At 39.0% G+C, this 24,703-nt stretch overlaps 1 protein-coding gene across 2 annotated transcripts; it reads right to left on the bottom strand.

Moving 5' to 3' along the window:
* Nucleotides 1-281: 281 nt before the first annotated feature.
* LOC139445001 (G/T mismatch-specific thymine DNA glycosylase-like) lies at nt 282-23,131 on the bottom strand. Of its 2 annotated transcripts, none has more exons than XM_071226042.1 (9): nt 23,066-23,131; nt 19,705-19,793; nt 16,278-16,436; nt 15,491-15,668; nt 14,468-14,537; nt 13,195-13,327; nt 12,720-12,802; nt 10,794-10,870; nt 282-7,358 (listed from the first exon to the last, which is right to left on the bottom strand). In XM_071226042.1, exons 2-9 carry the CDS (start codon nt 19,725-19,727, stop codon nt 6,498-6,500), a joined length of 1,584 nt encoding a protein of 527 aa, XP_071082143.1. In that variant the 5' UTR covers nt 19,728-19,793; nt 23,066-23,131; the 3' UTR covers nt 282-6,497. The 2 variants fall into 2 exon arrangements, with proteins under 2 accessions (XP_071082143.1, XP_071082142.1); XM_071226041.1 differs by having other exon boundaries at nt 23,045-23,129.
* Nucleotides 23,132-24,703: the final 1,572 nt, after the last annotated feature.

Genomic DNA, 24,703 nt, shown 5'->3' with positions numbered 1-24,703 from the left:
AATAGACTGGACAGTGGGATTAACTAAGATTTTAGAAGTACCTTTTGTAGAAAAGTTATTACCTACTCTTATCTCAGACCAATGTCAATCACTGGGTTGTCTGGTTCAAACTCGATTTTTTACAGACCGCGGTCATATAGCTGAGTGCTGAGTGCTGAGTGCGGCATTCAACATGAACAAACAAACTTCAGACGAGTGGGCATCCATAAGCACAAAACAACAAAACATTTGTAAAATGCTATGAAACTATATTTCATTTTGTTCACCATAAAAAGGGTGATACATGTACAGTACAATATCTGATTCACATAATTTAGTTCACATTAATATGTAAAGCTAAACATTGTATATCAACAAACACTTTAAACAGTCAGTATAAGGAAACACAGGCCGACTCTCAGTAATTATATCAATCAATCTACATCCACATTCAAATCTTCAAATAACATAAACAGGACATCTACCATAAATTCAGCAAAACACTAACCTATATGTCTATAATGTTAGAGGGCTATGCAGAGAGCATCAGCTAAACTGCCACACAAATAATCTGTTTGTTCAGGACTTGTTCAGGGTGCACCATGAAACAATGACGTCATGTAATAAATTACTGCATATTGTACAAAGCAACATATGGTGTGTTATCTTCATCTTCAAGATGAAGACAGAACTGATATGATGAAACTAAGGAGTCAACTGATTCCTGTTTACAGTGGAACCTCTTCATCCAACAGTTCAATAGTGTTTTTAAAAAAATTTGATAAACCATTTTCTCGTCAATGGCTGGGCATATTTTGTTGACACTGAATTAATTTTGTTGAAAATGACAATAGTTTAATGCTTTTCTTTTGTTTGTTCGATTCATGTATAACACTGCACTCAGCAATATTCCAGCTATATGATGGCAGTCTGTAAATATTCAAGTATGGACCAGACAATCCATTAATTGACATGAGTATTGATCTACTGAGATACGATGACATGCATCAACCAAGTCAGCGAGCCTGACCACCCGATCCCGTTAGTCGCCTCTTATGACAAGCGTAGTCGCCTTTGACCTGAAGTCATCAATCCTTGACCTGAAGTTATCAATCCTTGAACAGAAATTATCTATCCTTGACCTCAAGTGATTGTAACTTGACCAGAAAAACTGTTGGTTGATACTGTGAGCTACTAGAGGTTCCACTATATGAATGCATGAGAAATGTCTTTTTATACTTCAATGTGTAACACAATCTCATGAACAGCCAAATTGACCTACAATTCATACCTGCTTAAAGAAGCAATGAGACATTATACATATTTAAAACTGTCAGTGAAATACATCAAAAACAACTCTTGCATGACATGGTGGCCGTTACTGATCTGAGCCATTCAACAAAGTGATTAGTGTGCCACGGCTGTTGGTGGATCTACACTGTACAGTGTTCCAAATTCCAAAGTCATGGGGTCCTTGCCATTGCCCTAATGGTTAAGGGCAAAGGGGGTCCCCAGAATCAAATAATATAGGAGGAAATCTCAAGGACCCCAGGTCCCCCTTAATTGTGACCACTGCTGTAGAAGGTGGACTTAGAAAGGTCATAGCCATGATCATCTTATGGAACTGGGCCCCGTTCCTCAAAGCGATCTTAGCGCTACGATGATCGTAACCCTATGTTAAAGTATGGGACTTACGATCACCTTAGTGCTAAGATCGCTTTGAGTAACGCGGCCCTGTTCCACAAAGCTATCTTATCCTTATGACTGTCATGTCTCCCATGTTCTAAAATAGACTTACAATGTTGTAGCACTAAAACCGCTCTGCAGAATGAGCCCTATTTGAAACATGTCAAACTTGATAATAATGGCAGTTTTCCTAACCAAGCGTGCCACTATCATCAGATAAATTATGAGTTGGTTGCATTTCAAAAGTATTGCACTTGTTTCAATTTGCAGTATAAAAGTATGAAATGTCATACACAACATGATTTCATTTGAGGAAATGGAAACACATTATCATGGTATCACTATAGCCTTGACAGATCGAAATGCAACTCAAACAGCAGAGTGCATATCTTATACATGCTTGAAACGTACAACAAATTTCATCTTTAAGGATTAGAACTGGCCATGGTTGATTCTTAACAAAATCAGTCACCCAAAATTTTGGCAAGACACAAAAACTTTGGAAGACTAAACACATTGGCAAAAAAACAAAAATGAATCAAGACAGAGCTATATTTCTGAAAAAAGATCTTGACCTCAAAAGAATTCTTAAAGATTCATTTAATGAAATCTAATTGTGTCTTTATAATCCTGAAAAAATAGAGGGGGGGGGGGAATTCTTTTCATGCCTAACATTATAACATAACAGTCAATGCTTAATGAGAGACTAGTTGCAGGTCTTGAGATTGCATCAAAACAGAAGCAAGCGCACTTGTTCAGTTCTATGGGGCAAAGAAGGCACTATATACACTATCAAGTACACAGCTAAAATCACAGTATGAATAATAATGGGTTTTCATTTGGAATTATCATATAAACAATACTTGGTAACAGTGCTTGATTAAGACATTTGTATCCCTTTTTCCTCTCAAGGAAGTAGTCCAAATAAGGTTAGCTTTTCTTAGGATTGGAATATTGTTTAAAGGCAACTGCTTGCTATGGTGTGCTTCGATTTGAATTAATTTATTGTGAATATTAATTGCAGCACCAAGCCATTCAAGGACCAAACCCAGAATTAATGGATCCGATATATCACTCACAATTTGCACCAATGTATAAGTACTTGAACATGTGAGAATTGGGCAAGGCGTGAAACTATGTCTCCACAGATCATGTTTGTCGTAAACTAGTAATCATATCCCAAACACTGACCCGGTCATCATTATTAAGCTTAGGTCTGCTCTAAGGTTTCACTGCACCAACCTTCATTACACACACCCTTCACAACCACAAGTTACAAACTTGGACATTTTAGAAACCTGGGCATGGGTCACCACAATGGAACTTGAAGTGCTCTTCTTACATGGTCCATACTGAACACTAGTTGTACTTGCATCAAAATCACATCCAATGAATTTTTAAGTAACCTTCACAGTGCCTTAGCATCATTTAATCTAATTGTAAAATTCAGTTGATTCTTTCTAATTTTGTCATTTAAGGGAATAGGCTGCATCTACTTCATTACTCTGGTGACTATCTATTACATGTGACTACTATCTGGACTTGAACTACAATTTACATCAAATAATAATGCCATGGGACTTAAAATAGGTGAAATGCTTCAATAAAAATATGTATTTTACTTCACAAAACAACTAGTAGCTAAACATTGAACTTTATTTTTTTCTATAAAACATACTCTAATTTTGATTAAGTCAGTAAACTGATCTTAAATATACGAAAACAATAAAATAGCTCATTATGCTGTAAAATATTTTACAGTTCATTTCTTAACCAAACAGATATCAATCACCAAGATTAAAACACAATTGTAGCTCAGTTGTACAATTCCAATATAAAGATTGCTAACATTTCTTCAAAAAGACAGTTCAGTCTAAAAGTCAACAAAATCATAAAATCAGACAACAAAAACACATATCAAAGTAAATCAACTGACATAGTGAACTTTACACTCTAAAAAATTGATACAATATCAATCAAGTTACAACAGTGTCCGAACAATTCATTTAGTGATGTATATACAGCATCCATATAGACAGAAACATGAAGAAATGTTTAAACATGGCATACGGTCCACTCTCTTTATCTCTGGAACCATGGTTACCAGGGCACAAGTGTAGTAAGAAACTTTCAGAAGGAATAACGTCTTTCAACAGTGAGTGAGTGAAGGGTCTAACAGTGCTTTGAATGGTAGTACAGATAGGTCATTGTGTGGTAAATCAATGTGGAGATAAACACGGTGAAACAAAAATGAGGCAGGTCTTAGACGTTTACCATTTTTGTTTAATCCATGAGGTATGGCTCTGAAAGATCATGAAACATATATGGTATCTGAACCTACAACCAATGGATCCGGTAACTGCTAAGGGACACAACTCTGCACAGCACATTGTTGTGCCTTAAACCGCTGGGCCCATTTGCCCTTCACTGTCTTTAGATCATAAGAAATTATAATTATTTCATCATATTTGTTTGTATTAGTAAATACCAGGAACTAAAATCATGTACCGGGCCCTGGTGACCATGGAAACAGTGTGAGCAAATATAAATGCAATGGTTTATAAATATTCAAGCAATGAACCATGAGTGTGAAATATGGACCAGTATAAATGGTTTTCAACATATTGCCATTACAAGAGAAGTAAGCACAATCTCCAAGGTCATTGATAAACGATATTCTCAAAGTGTATAGAACCATACAAAACTTAAGGCTTGTCATATCGATTATTGTCAAACCATGTTTAGGGTAAAATGATTGGTTCCTAGTGCAGACTTAAAATTTTCAAAATCCTTTTCAAAAGACACTGAGATGATATTTGTTGTGGCATGGTGGTTTGATAATATTGCTGGCTTTCACCAAACGTTAATACAGTGCCCGGTAAAGAGTAGACAACTTTGAGAATATCATCCATTAACACAGTCAGTAACAATTCATATTCACAAATCATGATATGAAAAATGGTATTCATGGTTACAACTATGTCCGCCAGTTCTTCAATTTGTTGACCTTGAACTGCTAATTCCACACATAAAGCATGTCAACTTCTGAGTATAACACTGCTGACTTCAAATTGATGTTATGTACAGAAGTGTTCCTGTTACCCTGACAGTGATCTCCAACAAGGGAAGAAAGCGGTTTTATAGAACATGTATAAGGGGTAGGGAAAGTGAAAAGAATACTCAGTTTTCTTTCAGCAAGTATAACATATCCTCAAAATACAGAGACACCCTGTTAATCCAGACACCAGCTTTTCCAGTGAAACCATCCTGCTTTCATATTAACCAACGATGGATACCATTTTAAATCACTGTTCACTTGTGTAAGTGTTACCAAATTAATCGTGCAGTGGGAAGGGTTTCCAGTTTAACAGGGTCTGGATTAATGAGGTTTCACTATACTTCGTTCTGTATTGACACATAACAAATCATTTAAATACTCGGACATTGTGTCTTTTCCATGTACTATTGTAGTCAGTATCATATGGTTTGATCATCTATATAATTGTACACTGGTGTTAAAAATAACATGAACGTAAGACATTCACACATTCTTTATCCAAAGTAGTGACATGATATATCTATATATATAGTATTGAGAACAAATCATTGTAAATTATATACCGGTACCTGTCAGCCCCATCCATTCATGCAAATTTCATTTGAGTTCTTAAAGAGTTCACAAACAAATCTAACTAAATTATTTAGCTCTTTCCTTCCCCAGTAACCACGGTAACTACAAAACCGCTGTCGAAAAAATAAAAATACCACGATGTCAGTTCAGCACTGGTACAAATCGCAGATCAAATCCTCCACTTGGCAATGACTTGGGAAAAGCCTACAGTCCTTTAAACACATTTCAAACACATGTTTGGGGCATCTTGCAGGTGGTTCAGTTGAATACACCAAGTCAGACGATCATATATGAATATTACTGCTTGATATTTTCTTGACTTACCTCGGCATAAAGTATGCATACGCTACTGTCATAATCGTTTGCTCTGTTGTACCCTACTGACCATTTTTGACAGTGATGCCTCAGATGAGATCAATTACGACATGGAACATGATTATTAACAGGAGCATATAAGTAAAAACTAATCTGTCACAGATCTATGTAAATACATCAAGGCCCTTTCCTCAACAGCAATCTGTCATAAGTCTATGCTTAATGGTGCAACGTCAGATTTCTATGTCTATAGTTTATTAATATTTTGCAGATTCTATTAACCAGTTGAGAAATAAGCACAATTGTTTCCTGTTTACAAACTTTCATTCAAGGACTCTTGCCAACTATGGCAGAATGTCTGGACTTTCAAACAAACTCTCAACAGGAATCCAGAATTCCAAACTGGCAGTCAAATTGGGGGGAATACTGTTATTTTTTTCAGAATTGGGATTTTCTTTATAAGTCCTTAATTTCTTAAATTCAGAGGTGTTTTGAAATTTGAGAGAGTATTCAATGCAATATCATAAAATAAATTCCGATTTGGGAATTTTTAATGACATTTGCTGCAAACTGAAATAGGCAGGTCAAGATAAATCCTTGCTGTCATGCTAGTATATATTTTACGAGGTATTTTACATAGTCACCATGATTGTATGGATTGTATTTCACAATCAATTCCAATGAATCACCAGTCATGTTGGGGTATGACAAAGCAGGCTCTGAAATCTGACATTACACCTTAAAGTTTTAGTTACGCCAGTCGTAGCACGATGATGGTTTTTGCGAAACACACCCTGAGCTGTACGCCATCTCGTGTACTGACAGACATATTCCTACAATCAGTGTACACAATGACAGGATGACAATATCTGAGTCATATGAACTGCTACATGCTATTGAAAGGAATCTCAGTGTAGCCATAATCCTCAGGTTCTGTCTTGATCTGGACAACCTGAGATGAAGCATTGTCTTCTGTCGTCTTATTGGCTGAGCTGTTATCCAGCATTTCATTGGCTGAGAAGGAGGGATACTGCCAGGTCTGTGAGTTCCTGTCATTGGTCAGGTTGGGCTCCTGCAACTGCTGTAAGAAAGATCCCTGGGAGTACATCTGCCCTTGGTACATCGGCTGCGCTGACGCTGGGTAAAAAACTGCTGTTGTGCTTGGCAAAGTCCGTCCCATATCATCTTGACTTGTGGATTTTGTGCCGTTGTGGATGGTTACTTGACCCTGTGCGCTACTCTGGCCATTTGGCTGGGAGTATATGTGGGCATTCTGATACACTGGCATCATTTGAGTGGACATGGGAACCGCACAAGCAGCAGATATCGGAGTGCCGTACGGCTGTCCGCCATACTCACTCGGATCATATGGCTTCTCTTGCTTCACGGCAGACCACATCCCATTAGCCATCTGGCCATGACTAGTTGGAACTGGAATGTTCTGGGACTGACTAGTTTGGGATTGACTTTGGGCTTTACTTTTCTTGCTCTTGGATTTGGATTTTGGTTCAGCTTTTGGTTTTGGCTCAGTTTTGATAGGATTGCCATCGGCATCAAGTTCGACTTTGGGCTCAGTTTTGATCTTGAGTTCCAGGTTAGGGAAACAGACTTCAGATTCGTCGAGGATCGGTTGGTCTCCTCGACAGTGGTCCCTCAACTTCTTCAAGGCCAGGTAGAATGGGACTTTGTCAACAGCTCTTGGCAGCTGAGCACACCGAGCACTAGACGAAGGCATTACATATACCATCTGAAAACAATGGACATAGCATTATGGTTTGATATTTATATACTTATCCTGCATTACACATGATCTAATTTCGTGCTGTTGAACCAAAACAAATTGCACAAACATGCCTACCACCAGGCATTACGTGACTGCACACGACATCCTTTTGCTGAGTGAATCAAGCACATGCCAAAGAAGGTTCTTGGTCCTTGTGGGAGTAGGGATGATTGTAATGAAGGATATATGTATAATCAGATATTGATAAATTTTTAACTGATCCTGCATTACACATAATTCAAATTTATTCCCATGGGATGGTTGGCAAACCTTCAAAGTGATTTGAGGTGAAATGGGGTTTAAAATCGCGTCCAAAATTATTGTATATATACAGCGACATGCTTGCACGTGTGTGGGGGTTGGGGGGTGGGGGTTGTGGGGTGGGTGTTGGGGCGGTTGTTGGGGCTGCTTGTTCTAGTCAAGACTAATGGCGATTTTATAGTGCTAGCCCACTGAGATACGATGCTGCAGTTTAACATGAACATCCAACTAAGATACAGTATACTGACTTCGAGCCGACCAGTCCTTGTTTAAGCCCCTTAATGCGCCACACAGGGTAACAACAAGTACCATCTTTTAACGTATTTTGGTATAACGCAGAGGCATTAAACCCTGGACCTTCTGCTCACCGGACGGATGCTCTACCACTAGACAAAATCGTAAACATGAGACGTTTCACCTCACCTCGACTGCCACTCGAGTGCAAGTGTTAACGTCAACACCATTCAAGGTTTGGGAGATAGCACAGGATAGTGCCTGGTAGTACACTATCGGCGGAGACGTCTTGGGTCTGCAATAGCCGTGCTACCACCAATGGCCAAACTGTGTATGCCTTTTAGATCCCCTAAGACATGTCTCACTTGATAGTGGCTTGCGAAGTGGCTTGTGTCAGATTTCCCAAAACATCCTTAATTGAAGTGACAGAGCAGTTGCCATGAAGCACCATCGTCAATGCTAGTGCTCTAATGTCAATGTTTGCTTGAAGAGGAGGTAGAGTCACTCCTGACAGATGGTAACAGTTGTTATAGACACTTCTGACGAGCAGCAAAGTGAAGGCAAAATAAATAGGTACATCCTCATATGAGTTGATTTAGTTTGAGTGAGGTTGAGATGATAATGGTTGGACACTAAAACGAGGAATTTGTTCACCAGGAATTTAGTTTGGCTATAAAGTCCCAACAGATGCCCAAATGTACAACACCATAATGAGACTGGACCAATGGCGGGGGCATGCAGTTCACCTAGACACGAAGCTGTAGCAAGTGCTGTCAAAAATCCTGGACACACACTCTGGTGATGCCGACACCAAGGCTTCGTAAGCTCATAGGCCTTTAACATAAGCTGGAGTTCTGGTCTACATGAAACTTCATATCACAAGGGACAGTTAAAACTGAGCTGAAGGCGATCGCGATAGTTCCCCTTCCCCTTCAGATGACACGTCCAATGCAAGTACACTAGGAAGTCGGCGATGAACTGCAGTACATCATCCACAAGGGACTTGTCATGGCGCCAACAAAAAGACATGTCATCATCATCAAGGCCTCTAGTGGAGGGACAATGTGCCTTGGCCACCGCCTGCTTGGCCGGTTTGGAGTAGACATGGATCTGTTTGCCCATGTGCACTCCCTACCCCTGGGGGTAGACATCCATGAACAGATGAGGAGTAGGTATGAGTTCTATCACCGAGACTCCACCTTAGACATTCAAGGGGTTTGTCCACCATCAGAGAAATTGGTGAAGTGTCTGATGTAGGACAATCAGGTGACGGTCGTTGTGTCTGAGGTAGGCTTGAGAAACAGCGGCTGTAAGAAGAGGCAACCCCGGAGCGTTAAGTCCTGTGGTGAACGCCAGGGGTAGAAGCACCTTGACCTTGTGCCACTGTTTCATTGGGACCTTTGAGACAGCTGGGTTGAAGTGACCCCAGATGAAGTTTAGAGCATGTGTCAGAGTCAGCTCTGATTTCTCTTGGTTGATCAGCCAGCCCAGTTGAAGTAGCTGATCTTGGGTCAACTGGAGCTGGCTTGGTTGTCACTGTCTCACTGGTGATGTAGCAGGCAGTCGTCAAGACATACGTCGAAGTGAAGAACCTGTGTGTGGAGGTACACTGTGATTGGTCTCGTCACTCACATAACTAGCCACAAGGCCGTGGAAATGCCAAATGGCAAGTCCGCCCACTAGTAGTGCCAACCTCCATGGAAAAACCTGAGGTACTTCCTGTACATCACTGCTTTTCTACAAGGTTGTGTATGGAGTGAAGCAGTCCCTCCCTGGGGAGTGGTGATGTTAATAATGGAGGTGCTGTGTGCAGATGTAGCATGTAGCCTGTACCCTGTACCCATGACGTAGTGGGTTGGTTATGTAGGGGTTCCCAAAAAGAGTCCCCAGTCACTGACAGGTCATGCTTCATTTAAGGTCACTGCTTGACTGCACGCACTTACATCTGCTTGCACCAGACTGAAGGGTTTACCTTCCCACGAAAGGTCTGGTTGCTGCTCTGACCCCTTCGGGACCGAAGTAGAATGCTTTCTGTTGCTTGTAGGTGCCCAAAATGACAAAATTAGGCATCATAACCCACCCCCTAAGCAAATCATTACTTATAAGACGTTCATTTATTATGAATATAACACAGCCATACCTGTACAAAGGACAAGAAAGGGTGATAGCTTCTCGGGACAGGACTTGCTTTCTCCCTGCAAGGACCTTCTTTGGAATGTACTTGATTCACTCAACAAAAGAATGTCGTGTGCAATTTGGGTCATGTGATGTGTGGCAGAAGGTATGTTTGGACAGTTCATTTATGGAAGTGGGTGAGAGATCTCTGTTGGGTATTATGTCTCGGTTTAACAGCAAGAGAGGTAGGATAAGTTAAATGTCACATTTTTATGGGACAATATTCAACAGTGTAATAAGTGGAATTCAAATACAGAATAACAAATACCTGCATATCACTTTAATAATCACAAGTCTACCACAGGGATGAGAGGGGGGTTGAGCTTAAACATGTTATGAACAGGATCTTAAGTCACATCACAGTGTGTCAGCTTAATGTGTGAGAGAAGTTATTTTCATAATGTTCTAGGATCAAACCTGTAAACAATGGACCCTGGCACATGGTTCTTAGAAAAAGTTGACAACCAGTTATAGAGCTTTTCATGCCTACTGGTGGCAATGAGCACACGTTTCAAGGCCACAAGTATGACCAAAGTGTGCTTTCAAACAGTTATTGGGACATTCTTACTTACTTTCATTGTCAGAATGGATCAACTAGTATCATTATTATATGAGGACCAATCGTTTGCTACATGTCATTGTACACATAGTTGAGCCCCTCCCCCGGTATGCCAAGCAGTCCGACTTCACGTCTGGCTGTCCTGACTTCACACCCTGCTCAATACTTACTGTATTTGTTCCTTCTACCGGCTCGGGTTGTTTTCCCAGAATGAAGTTCTTGTGGCCACAGTACACCTCATAAATACCTGCAGCAAAACACCCAAGAGGTGATGAAAGTGTCTCAAAGTTTCTCACAATACTACCATGATTACCGTGCATGTTCATATCAGGCTCAGTTTGGCCAGAATTTTGCTTGACTTCTGTTCCGACTTCTTTTCATGAACATAACAATGCAAAAGCAGAGCTTGATTTAAGGTACTTGACTTAACTTGCCTCGGGTGCCAGTTGACATAAAAATCAACTTCTTTGAGAGGCATTTAGAAGTTGGAGTACTAAGTAAGGATAAGATATATGGATGAACAACTTCTTTATTACAATTAGGAGCAACGATTCGGTGTAGGTTCTAAAACCGTTATCAAGCAAGTGGGACACACATGCTTGATAATGGGGTTAGACCCTACACCAAAATGTTGCTCCTAATTGTAATAAAGAAGTTGTTCATCCATATATCTTATCCTTACTCACATAAAAATCAAGTTGCACCAGACAAAAATAGATTCACCTGATTCATTTAAATTTATCAAAGTTGAAACATATATGCATAAATTAGTATAAATATAGAAAAGAGAGCAGATCTCTGATGACTGAGTCATGATTTTACATAAATGTATGACATATTGCTGTAAAATGTAATAGGACCACAAGCACATAATCCTTAAGTACCCCCAGTTTGATGACGTGAAGCCCAAGAAATAGAGGTATTGAATGTTCAAAGATCAACATTGTGTGGAAAAGTTAGTGTGGTAAAAATCTGACTTCTTTTGCCATTCACATGGTGCATGTAGACATTAATATTAGGTTGCCCTTTTCAATAATAGCTTGCACCGGTGCTTGTTTTATATAGCAAAATGGAGTCCTTAGAAGGGAGATATATTTTACATCTTGCAATGGATAGACATTTTTTTTAAATAAAATTGCTTGTAAAATATTTCCTAATTTCTTGCACGGTTACAGTGTTGTTTGAAACTAAAATCCACTTCCTTTAATCTAAAGAACAGACATGATGGATCTGTAACCAGGTAGATACATTTTCTTAAGATCGCCTAAAACCATTGCTGATTTGAAAAGTTTGGCAGCACAAGTCAAGGTAAGTTGGCAGTCTTGGCCAACTATATATACCCAAAATGAAAATCATGTTTGTTTGTTTGTTGTTTAACCCCGCACTCAGCAATATTCCGGTCTGAAAAATAATCAAGTCTGGACCAGACATTCCAGTGATTGACATCATGAGCATCAATCCACACAATTGGGATACAAAGACATGCATCAACCAATTCAGCGAGCCTGACCAATCCATCCCGTTGGTCACCTCATATGACAAGCATAGTCGTCGCCTTTTACAGCAATAATGAATTAAAGAACTATTCTAACCCAGATCTTCATGGGTGGATAATCATGTACCTTGATTACAAAGAGTTGAGAAGGTTACAACTATCTGCTGAGTAATCAGTTTTCAATGCTAAGGTCATAAATAATCTATAACCTTAATGTGATGATGAGATAAACATAGTGTATTGTCAATGTGAGCTGTTACCTGTAGATTTGATGGCACTAAATTGAATTTGGTTGCAAATGTGCAGCATGAGATTTCAAATGTTAAATTTATCACACACGGGTAAACGCCAAAGACAGTAAGTGATCTTCATTCTACCATGACGAAATCATTTGTCGAATTTATGTGACAGGCATTCATGGCTTGAAGCACAGCTACCTCGCTATCACTCAGCTGTCAAACCAGGTATTTCAGAGGTGGTTATTGTGATTTGAAATCTTTAAAATGACCAATTAGCATCAAATTTCTACCAAAATCATAGTAAAAAAATGAACTGATTGCCACATGATAAGTAGAAATCTATTCCCTTTATGATAAGTTACCTTTTCCATTAAATGCTGCAATCTTCGGTTTGTATTTCTGTAGTTTCTCCCTCAGTATAGTGGCTCCCTCCTTGATTTCAGTCCTGCAACAACATGCCCCTACTGTGTCAGGAAATAACGTGGGAGGAAGCATTCATGGCTTCGGGGATGAGACCCAAAACAAAGCTGGTCATATTATCACAATGGTGAAACACATACACTAACTTGATATTGACAGACAGTACCTGGTGCAAATCCTGGGATTGTATAATACTGTGTTGGGTAAGTACATTAGGTTTAGCCTATTAACAGCACACTGACCTTCCTGACCTCCAAAGCCAGTAAGTGGTAGGTGATAAGTCTTTTAGAAACAAAAGCACTGACGAAAATATCCCGTATTAACCAGAATTACTGAACAGAATGATGTCCAACAGCTGTTTATTATTCATGAGAAAGGTAAAGAAGATATCTTTAGAAAGAGAGTTATGTCCCCTACCTCTTCAGATCTGCACTTCCTCTTGTGGTCCTAGCACAAATATTTGTGAAGCCAATGCCGAAATTTTGAAGTTCATGATCCTGGTAGGCATTCATGGGTTCCGGGATGAGACCTGACAGGTACAGGCATTTCCCTGCGAGAAGAGGAAGGTGAAGTCAGGCGTTCATAAGTGGTTTCTATGTATTTTCTTGTAAAAACATCCTGTTTCTGTTTCATCTAGACTGTCAATTGTATTATGTGACATTTAGATTGACAGATATTCATACCAGCATTCATTAAATGCTGAAGGGGTTTGTCTAGGTTTTGTTTCAATTGCATGGGGCAGGCATATGGGATTATTATAGTCCTTATTTTGTTAAATTGTGTTTTGAATTCAATGATGAAATCAATTTTAACTAAACATGATAAATATTGAAGTCCCTCTGTTGGTCCTTGTATCTGGGGAAACCAGTCACCACGTCTACCATGTCTACAAAGGGGAATCACATTTTATCCAGTATTGTACCCATGTGGATTGGTAATGACATCTGCCTGAGGCCGAACATGGTCTCTGAGATGGCCTAGATATATCCCTATGCTGAACATACCACATGTCACAAGTCCACATGCACACAGATGTACCTAGCCTCAGTCCTGTGATGTATTACTAACCATTGCTAACTATTAGAGAGTCTTACATGCATTATCATCAGGTACACTAGCCCAGTGAGCACTATGTCAGTAGGTACTGAACAGAGATGGATTCTTTGAGTTTCATGTTCTTTTAGTGTACTTACCAATCTCATTAAAATCAGATCTTAATTCTCGCTACCACTAAACAAAGATCTGAAGACATCCCATTAGATGTCACGTCAGAACGACCTTTCATCCAACCAATCAGTGCATCGCTTACCAGATTATGAAAGTGACAATCAGAATGTGATTTCTAATCATGCAATCTCGAAAACATTAACATGGGGTATCCAAACGATAGTAACGGGTTTAACGACTGAGTCCTTACAATCTGGACCATCTATTAGCCATTCCAGAATGTTTTTTGGGTCAGGTTTCAAATTTGTAATCGAGAATTTGTCAAAATATGTTTCGAAGCGTAGTCGCCAATTTGAAATTTGTGCCGTAAAGCATGAGAAAGCTGCCCTCTGACTGGTCATTCCATTGGTCGGTCAAAGTTCACGCAAAGTCGGTCTGACGTGACCCGTAATGGGATGTCCTCAGATCTTGTTTAACGGTAACAAGAACTAAGATCTGATTTTAAGGAGATTGGTGTACTTACAGAAGTGGTTTCCTGGCCCAGCATAGTGATGTCCGACGTAGGCAGCAAACAGTCCTGGGTTGATTCCCACCTGGTGAGAACAAGAGAGTGAGTCAGTTAGGTTTAATACCATTTTGAATAGAATTCCAGTCATAAAACGGCGTGTCAGCTTACTGTGGGAAGGCCCGAAGTGATGCATGCCTCAGGTGCTTACTACTTTGGTGCAACCCATGAGCACAGGTATGGTGCCGACAAACCAAGAAACATTATCAGGGTGAACCGGGATTCCAGCAGTCATAGGTTTCTGGTGTACACAAGGGACACAACTCTGCACAGCTAATTGCACCCCCTGGTGAAATGAATGCATCGTGAGAACAAATAGCTCATACCACTGGAAGGCTAGAAGTAATACACTTTTATATAGATACATAGTTTCAAATCAGTCCTTGTCTTCTGAGAAATGTCAACTGGTCTAGTAAGGTGAGCTTGTGATTGCTCATATGTAAGGAGTAAAACTTGCTTATGAGGTGCAGAAGTTTTACCACAGTAGCCTGGGGCACAGATTGTAAGACATTCAATACGTTATGCACATGATCTAAAGTTAACAAACCAAATTTAAAGAAGTAAGAGTAAAAACAAAGTTTGAAAACAATTGTTTGACACAGTCCATGTCAGTGTCAGAAGAAGCCTGTGTCTGTCAGAAGTCGTAACCAACACATCAAAGTCAAGTTCAAGGTTACAACACCTATCATACATCAGCGATTTGCCTAGGATCCTAAACTAAGTGTCCTAGGCAGGCAAATTGGGAAAAACTTTTTTAAAACTATTTTTTGGTTATTTTGAGAGGTATTTATTCATCATATTAGCAGTGCTCAAAATAAACCATGCAAGTCAAGGGGTCCTCGTCATATCCCTAATGTTGAAAGTTTAGGTTTCATGGGTCCCTAATTCAAAAACCATAAGAGCAACCTTCAAGGAACCTCATTAATTTTCAACACTTATAATCAATTTTTTAATAGCATCCCCTCCACCCCATGCTCTTACAATGACAATGTCCAGATTCTCAATCAAGTGATCTGGCAACAGCCTCAGAACCACCTCTTCCTCAGGCATGCCATTGAAGCGGTCACGTTTCTTCTTCACGGTCAGATGCTCTGTAATCTTCTCTTGTTTTAACTTCTTCTTGGGGGCTTTCCCATCTTCTCCTTCCACAACCTGTGTCCTACAAAGTCAGTACAGAGACAGTGAGTGAGTGAGTGAGTGAGTGAGTGAGTGAATATTGAATACTGATAACAATTAATCAACTTTCTCCAATAGGTTGGATGCTTGAAAATATGCAATATGTCACATGCCTGTCACACAATCCGGACAGAATAATTAAATTTTGGCACAATGTAATATCTTATTAACAAATCATGTTATAACAGGTGATTTGAAAAAGCTTTTAGACATGTCTAGAAGACCCTTTAAGATATGAAAAAAAAAAATATTTAAATGGGTAAAAGAGAAATTCTCAAAAATACCTTTCCCTTAGTAACCTTTTGTCAACATTATAGGAAAGATACCATTGTCGGTGTATGATTAAAAATGAATAATTTTGTCATATCCTGGACATCATGAACGTGACAATATAAACATGATAAACGTAACAAACATCATAAAGAAACATGTAAATCATTTATCACCAATTTCAGCTGATGCTGAAACAAGGAACTGAACTCAAAAACAAAGCCTACACTATTCATGATGCCTGACAACTCATCGGCCAACATTATTCAGTTAACAATTCCATACAGACATATGCCATGATCTATCTTTATCCATCTCTCACTTGTCTTGGGGTTCCTTCTTAATCTTCTTCTTCTTGGCCTTGGCCTTGGCAGGAGGTTGAAGGTCAAGGACAGGTTGAGGCTCCTGAGGCTCCTGTTTGATGGGCATGGAGTCTGGGAGCTGCTGGAACCCCGCAGGGAGTTGGAACTGAGCAGGCGTGCTGCAATAGTCAAACATCATACTACTGTATGCTTTGACCATAGCGCCGGGAGGTCCCGGCCTCATCAGGTTCATGGGCAGAGGGTTGGGTAGCTGTTGGAATCTGGCTGGGAGTTGGAACTGGGCTGGGGTACTGCAATAAGTATACGTCAAACATGCTCAGACTACACATGCTACATCAATGCTAGGTGAGTGAGTGAGTGAATAATATTTGGCACAGTCAGCACTATTACACCTGAAGTGTTTGAGCCAGACTATGCAAACCAGAAGATAACTGTAGTTGTAACAGTCCATGTCATCACTGTAAGATGCTATGTATTTATCATCTTTATCTGTCTATTTATCAATCATTGTTAGTCGATAGTTGAGAATTTGACTTCTAGTTATATCCAGATGGCTACTTCAGTCTGTGACTAGTCACTAGTCCCAAACCAGAGTCTAGTAAAAGTCTGTTAGGTCTTGTGAGTTCAGCTAATATATGTCCATATAACACTAATATACGTCCAAATAACACTAATATATGTCCATATAACACTAAAATCTACTGAATATTATTCAAAGTAGTAATCTAAAATGTTTTTTTGGCACAGCTGCTACTTATTCTTTAATTCTGACTGAAAATGTGGATGGTCACTACAAAAACAATTATTCCTCTTCAGAATGTTCAGCAGCTATTGTGACAGCTAAATTCCAATTTAATCTACCTCTTGGAAACAAGACTGAGCGTGTTGAGGAACAAATTAAAGTGATCCAATTGCTTTGAACAACTTCAGTTTAGTTCCTTGTAGATGGTCAAGCATAGATGTAAATAGATGGCCTGGATCCATTTTCCCTGGCATTTGTTGAACCCTGAGTACCTGGCTGAGTGCTCACTGCATAATCTTTTATTACACACACTAGAGACAAAACACCAGAGAAACAACTGTCAACACTACAATGCACTGTTACTCATACAACAAGTCACACAGACAGCATAGGTAAACATAAAGAGCAAGCTATCTGATTCTATTTTCATGCTTAACATGAAAATCTGTTATTTTCATACAAAAAAAAACAAATTCCTTCAAATCTGAAGGTGTAAAACTATAAACATGATAAAGAAAATGTAGTTCAGATTTCCAAAACAAATCTCACTTGATTGATCATCACTTTGCTGAGGACTAAAACTGATTGTTGCGATATAAGTCATCATGCCACTGAATCACACACAAACAATTACTGAGGCAAACACAGTGACAACAAAGGATTACATAACACATCTTCCCGAGGCAAGAGAGTTAACTGACTTTAAAAGTCCAGTTTCCACCCTTGCCGAACTAGGCTGGAATTCCTGGGCTCGACCGTAGCGCCACCAGTGGCTATTACGAGTTATGTCCTTTCTATGCCCCTCCTATTGACCAATCAGATTCAACCTCTCGTATAACTTGCATTTGCTTCAAACAAAACGGTGGCGACCAGTCAAGGCGATCTGATTGATAATCAAGATCTATATTGTGATAAAATGGGTCTTACATAGCGAAGTGCATCAAATCATGTGAGCACCTTGATTAAAAACATGAAAAGACTGTTGACAACGAGTTGGCGGTGTACATGCTTTGCAAATCCTGCAATCGACAGAAATCTGCACAACATTGTACGAACCGGATTTCGATTTTGGTGCGCGATTTTGACTGGACTATCCATAGAGTCGTTAGTCCAGCCAAAATGTAACTCCATAATACCAGCCTAGTTCGGCAAGGGTGGAAACTGGACTTTTATAGTCAGTTAACTCCCTTGCCTCAGGAAGATGTACATAACACGGCCATGTGACAAACAACAGACAGAGACTTGCTGTTACAATTCTTTTGTCAATAACATGTACATTGATAATAACAAAGAAATATGCCCTGTTGACATTTCAGGCCAGTTTCGAATAAGCTTCATCTTGGAAGTCATAAACATCTCCAATCACTACCTAAGCAAAGAATTCTTAACGTGAGTGTGGCATAGATACACCATGATATATATTCAAAATCGTATGAGTTAGTCCTCAGTATTTTTAGTCAAATGAGAGGACTGCTATCAATGGCAGAGGTTTTCCTTGGTATAAAGATGGAGACGGGATGTCTTTAATGTCATTGTGTATGTATTTGAGACAATGTGCCAGGAGAGTATTAGTAATATCGCCACTTGTTTCATTCATAAAAGAACAGTAAGTTGATTGGACCACTAACTTCAGTCTCATTCAAACCAAACAACAGAAAAAGGTATGGTTGTGAATTGGTCCTTGGACCCATTCCACAAAGTGATCTTAGCACCAAGATGCTTGTAACTCTGATACTTTAACATTGGCACATGGTACTCATAGATATCAAACATGATCTAGTAATCGGGAAGGATGGTAAGCTTATCTTATGACAGCCCAAGTGCATGGAAGCATGTTAGGAGTAAAAGCTACAGAAAAAGATGCAGAAAGACAAGATTGGGCAAGTCATGCTAGTAAAATCACAGGCCATTGGCACAGCTTGTATAAGATCTTTTAAACACTGATGGATCAAAACAGACCAGGGCTCGATTAAAGGAACTTTGTTTAACTTGTACCAAGTGCATGTTGACCGGGAAACCTAGCTGCACCAGACAAAACCATAACATGACCAAAGTTGAAACACAGATGCATAAACTAGTCTAAATAAATAAGATCCCAGATCTCTGATGAAAGGGTCATCATTTTACATAAATTATTGATCTATTGCTGCAATTGCAAAACATAACAGGAACATTTGCATGTAATCTTGAGTGAGTGAGTATGGTTTTACGCCGCTTTTAGCAATATTCCAGCAATATCACGGCGGGGGACACCAGAAATGGGCTTCACACATTGTACCCATGTCTTCGGCGTGACGAGCGAACACTTTAACCACTAGGCTACCTGACCGCCCCGCGTGTAATCTTGAAGTACCAACAGTTTGATGTCAAACACATGGGATTAGTGATGTAGTCTGATACATGGAAGCTTAGAGGCATTGAGTGTATTCAAAGATTGTTTTTGTGTGGAAAAGCAAGGGTTAGTCACACACAAATTGTAAAATGTCTTACTTGATTAAAATATTAGGTTGCGCTTTTTAATAATAGGATGCACTGGTGCATGTTTTGTATAGTTAAATAGAGCCCTGCAAACAGTATTGGGTATCTTTTTATACATAAATATTAATCCACACATGACATCTGAAATGACCTGGTTTCAAAAGTCTCATGTCACCCTGTCATGAGCCTTGGTAGCTTATACTCACAAAATGGGCACGCTTTCGTCCATGTTGCTAATGTGACCAATACTGGGTAGGGGAATACTGATGTGGCCCAGGCCTTGGGGGTAGGGGACCTGCAACAAAGCACTGCATCAAATGTGTGTCACATGAACACTTGTCAACACTCTCTTTACATGCTAAGACAGCACACATCAAGTTAGGAAAATGCTAAACATCTTGTCACCATCAAGTGCCTCATTCACGGAAAGCATCAAAACACATTGACTTTGAAAACGTAAAACTGACAAACAAACCAGCAATAAAAACTGGCACTAGTCCAATAGTCCTTGCTGAACTTCCCAATATTTAAAGTACCATAAGGACTAGTAGAAATGTCATTTTTTAAGGGTTTTGCTACTGGCTAGCGATCTGTTATCACCGAGGACCAATTATAGCCAACTCCCTTTTGCTTGTGATCGAATCTCATTTTACTTTTGCTCAGTTTCATTAGAAGAGAGAAATGTTTATCCAAAAATGATTCACAAAACTGACTCTTGTGAAGAATTATTAAAAAACAAACCATATAATCACCTTGCTCAAATACAACTTTAGAAGAGACACGCGAGAGGTGTCACGTGACTAATTCACACATAAACAAAATTCCAACATGATGATGCACATTCAGTTCTCTTATAGCTCACTGTCATTTCTTCCCCAAATTACAATTCTAAAACCTATTTCGGCTATTTTTCCAACAATGCATGACTCTGTATGTATTGCAAAATCCATAGTATTTCATTATATTTCAGAAATAACATGAAAGAAATGGTGATAACTTGTCGGTGACCAGTATATGTTATATTAAGGACTAGTGGACTAAAAAGGTTAGTTCCTATTGCTGCAGACATTAATTATGTAGAAACAGAGAATAAGTTGGCTTGAGTTGCTTTGACCATTATTTAGCAATAGAAACTAGCAGTTTTAGACCACCAGTCCTTATAATGAGAACATACATACTTGTAACATCAGTCAGTGACTTTCAATTCTTAATTTCAAACACTGGACTAACCACATAACAGCTGCGGGATACCATGAATGGGTTTCACACAATGTATACATATGGCATCTTCCCGAGACAAGGGTGTTAACTAACTTAAAAAGTCCAGTTCCGTCCTTGCCAAACTAAGCTGAAATTTCCTCGGTCAAACGTAGTGACACCAGTGGCTATAATGAGTTATGTCCCTTCTATGTCCCTCCTAATGGCCAATGAGATTCAGTCTCTCATATCACTTGCATTTGCTTCAAACAAAATGATGGCACCCAGGCAAAATGATCTGATCACAAAATTCAAGATCAATGCCATTATAAAACAGGTACCCACATAATGCATCAAATCACTTGAGCACCTTGATTAAAATCATGAAAAGATTTGCAATATATCCGTCGACGAGCAGTACACATGCTTTGCAAATCCTGCAGTTGACCGAAATCTAAATAGACTTGTCAGTCCAGCCAAAATTAAACTCCAGAATTCAAGCCTAGTTCGGCAAGGGTGGAAACTGGACTTTTATAGTCAGTTCACTCCCTTGCTTCAGGAAGATGCCATGTGAGGAATCAAACACTGGTCTTCAGCATGATGAGCCAAAACTTTCATCACTAGGGCGGTAACAATTCACTGATACCAAGATGTCATTGATACTTAGGTACACACGATACTTGACTCGTCAATTTGTGAGATCGCAATACACTATAAATAGAACAGGAACTAACAGTTACCTCCCATAATGGAAGAAGTAGCAATACAGAACACAAGGACGGAGGAAACGCTGACTAACTGTTAGATAAATAACCATCCCTTCATAAAAACTGTTTAGTTCTTGTGGTTTTCTTTGTTAACCTTTTTGAGATAACAATAAATAAATGTATGAAGAAAGAAATTTTGAACTGTATTTCAGTGAACTCTTCATTTCCTACTATCCGATGTGGTGTATCTTGATACAAGTAGTATTGTCAGTCTGTATCGTGATACGAATCGTATCACAAGTTACCAGGCAAATCAGCTCTATTCACCACTAGGCTACATCACAGCCCTTCAGTGATCACTAAGATGAACTTTGATTGTGATGTGCACTGTATGATGATATTCATGATGACATTTAACATGTTTGTTTTGAATCATTATTATCAGTCGTAATGATCTCCAAAAGCACAAGTATGCCATGATCATGCTCACAACTAAAAATGGATAATGAGCAAAATCTCCAAGGTAACTGGTTACTGTAACCAGAATTATGATTTATTTGCCAAACATGTCAAATCCTACTAGGTCAAATAAGGTATTTCACAATTTGCTATGGTATCAATAATCATGACAATAGTGAACAGAAAATGGACAATGATCTACCATGTTAACAAGACCTACAAAATAAGTGTGGAGGAAATAACACTCCAGATGCATGACATTTGGCACCAAAAGTCCATTATAGTACATTATTTTTGTCCAGACATTATAGAACTGCTCCTTTTTCATTATCAGTGATTAGTATTACAACAAAGGGATGACAAGTCAAGACACTGAAATTCCCAGGAATTGGTGAAAAGATGTGTAATAAGCCTTCTTTTAGCTGTTCCCGAACTTATGTCCATGGAATTCTTTTGTACCGACTTGAATCATACAGTGTGAGTTTCTTACTTTTTATTCAGATTGTAATGAAAAAAAGACTTCAAAGTTTAGGTACACTTAGAAGTGGAAATCAGGCTACAAATCATCCCAGAAAGTGATGTCCTGATTGAACAAAAAACGTGAAACCAGAAATGTATAATAGTAGCAGTCTTAGCCCTGGATCAGTGACAGTTACTGCTTGGTCCAAATTGCTCTAAAACAAAAAGTTTAGCTGTACGGTACACAAACAAAAGCAATTTCGGTGTAAATTCTATCCCAGTTTCTATGTATAATTTCATCAGCAAATGCTAATTAATATGGAAGCACAGGTCTGGTTGATTAGGCCTAGATCTACGACCATTAATATTTCTCTAGGGCCTACAACGTGTCGGCAAAATGGGCAAAATGACAAATTCAACTCGGAAAATATCAAAATTTGATTCCTAGTACCTAAAAGAGTGCCAGCAACGACAACTTGATGGGAATCGAATCTGTCGTTAGATATAGCATGGCAGTTTTGATGTTTAAAAAATCGAACATGAAATAATAACCTTCCATAATGAAATGTCAGCGGATGATGACGATCTACAAAAGGTTTTGATGATATGACATTTGTTGTAATTTTCAACCAGCTCTACTCTGCGATCGCGTTGATGCTGAGCCGAAAGGAAGAAGCATCGGGGAAAGAGAGCGTTAAAGATAACGACGATCAATAGCATTTACCGCGGGAGCCTCTAGATGTACCTTCAGTGAGATTTTTTTCCAGCTTCAGCGAGCGCCAGTTCACTCCATGTTGGCTTTGTTTCGAACAGATGCCCGATTAAGAAACTACCACTGATTGGCCACAAGAATTACAAAGGATCCAATCATGTAAAGCTTTACAAAACAGTAAATCGCCATTACTCCCTTTGCGCATGCGTTGATAAAGAAAATGGCCGCGCCCATGTAGCCATGCACGAAATCCTTGTTTACACAATGTAACAATGTCAACTGATAGATTTATTCGATCTTTTATAGACAAATGGCCCGGAAAGCGACTTTTTGGCATTTATAGATTCCTTCCTTGCTTTTTTATACTTGGAGCTACTGTTGAATTTTCAATGATCCATTGGCAAGTTGGAGAAGTAAACTTTTGTAAGTTGTACAATTTGTTCAATTTTCGATCACATGATGACAGTGATTTTGAAGGTCAAACTTAACACTGCCTGAATAATTGGCGCGAGATATATACTTTATTTGGCGCAAAACTTTGCATCACAATTAAGGTTGCAACTCAGTTCGAATACACTTGAATCTAAGACGTTTATATCAAGAGGTCTAGAGGCTGAGATCGTGAATATTCCAAGGGTGCCGTGTTGCACACTTGAAAGAAAAAATCATTTCTATCTCTAGTATAATATGACAGTTCAGTGAACATGTACAGCCCTGTCATTGTCAAGAAACTCGGCAAGATCATCAACTGAAGGATCATATACCTCATTCAGAATCTAAGATACATTTGTTGCCGTTGGGCTAAGAAACATTTCCTGAAAAAACATTAATGACCCATCTTTTAAAATCTAAATGTATTTAGATACTCATATAAAATGATCTTGTTAATTTTATAGTGATAAGGCCTTGCCGAGCGAGACAAGTCAATCTGGCTCAATCTTGTTACCATCACATTTTCGAGCCCCTCCATTCCAGCCAAGACAATAGATGCATACCATGATCAGTCACATGACATGACAGACAGGAAGTTTACAAACATCAGCCGATACATTAGCAGTGCATACAATCAAATACGTATATAGATACATATACATGTACATACGTCTTTGATACAGTTTATCTGACGCAAAAGTATCATCAGATCAAGTTTGATTAAAATGTGCAATGGTGAAAAAGTATGTTTTGAGGTGTGTTTTCATTATTTATTAAATATCTTACATTGTGTAGCTTGATTTGTAAAAGAACTTTAGCGTCAAGTAGGGAACATTTTGCTGTCTCCAGTTAGCTTTGAAGTGTCTACCTTGATTTCATTATTAAATGGATGGTAACGTATTGTTTTGGGGGCTCAAAAAAGATGAGGATGGGGATAATGTAGAACATGTCCTTCTGTAAAATGAGAAATATCGAAGTTGTCTCATTTTTCTCCGTTCTTGTTTCTATACCATGTATACCCCATGGGTGATATGATATGGCTCAACCGACACCTGATATATGTTAGGCCATGTCTATTTAAAATCAGATCTTTTGGTCCAATGCGGGAAAGATCTGATGACAGCTCCAAAGAAGGTTGCATCAGGCAAACTTTCTTATCCCATCGAGCATTGATACTTCTACATTTACAGCACACAAGTGAGCAACGTATTCAGATGAGCATGTCTTGTTTCTGTATCT

This window comes from Haliotis cracherodii, unplaced genomic scaffold (assembly GCF_022045235.1).
Source record: "Haliotis cracherodii isolate W230 unplaced genomic scaffold, xgHalCrac1.p SCAF_6, whole genome shotgun sequence".
Lineage (NCBI taxonomy): Eukaryota > Metazoa > Mollusca > Gastropoda > Lepetellida > Haliotidae > Haliotis > Haliotis cracherodii.
The sequence above is the reverse complement of the archived record's forward strand: the minus strand, read 5'-3'. Positions and strand labels throughout refer to the sequence as shown.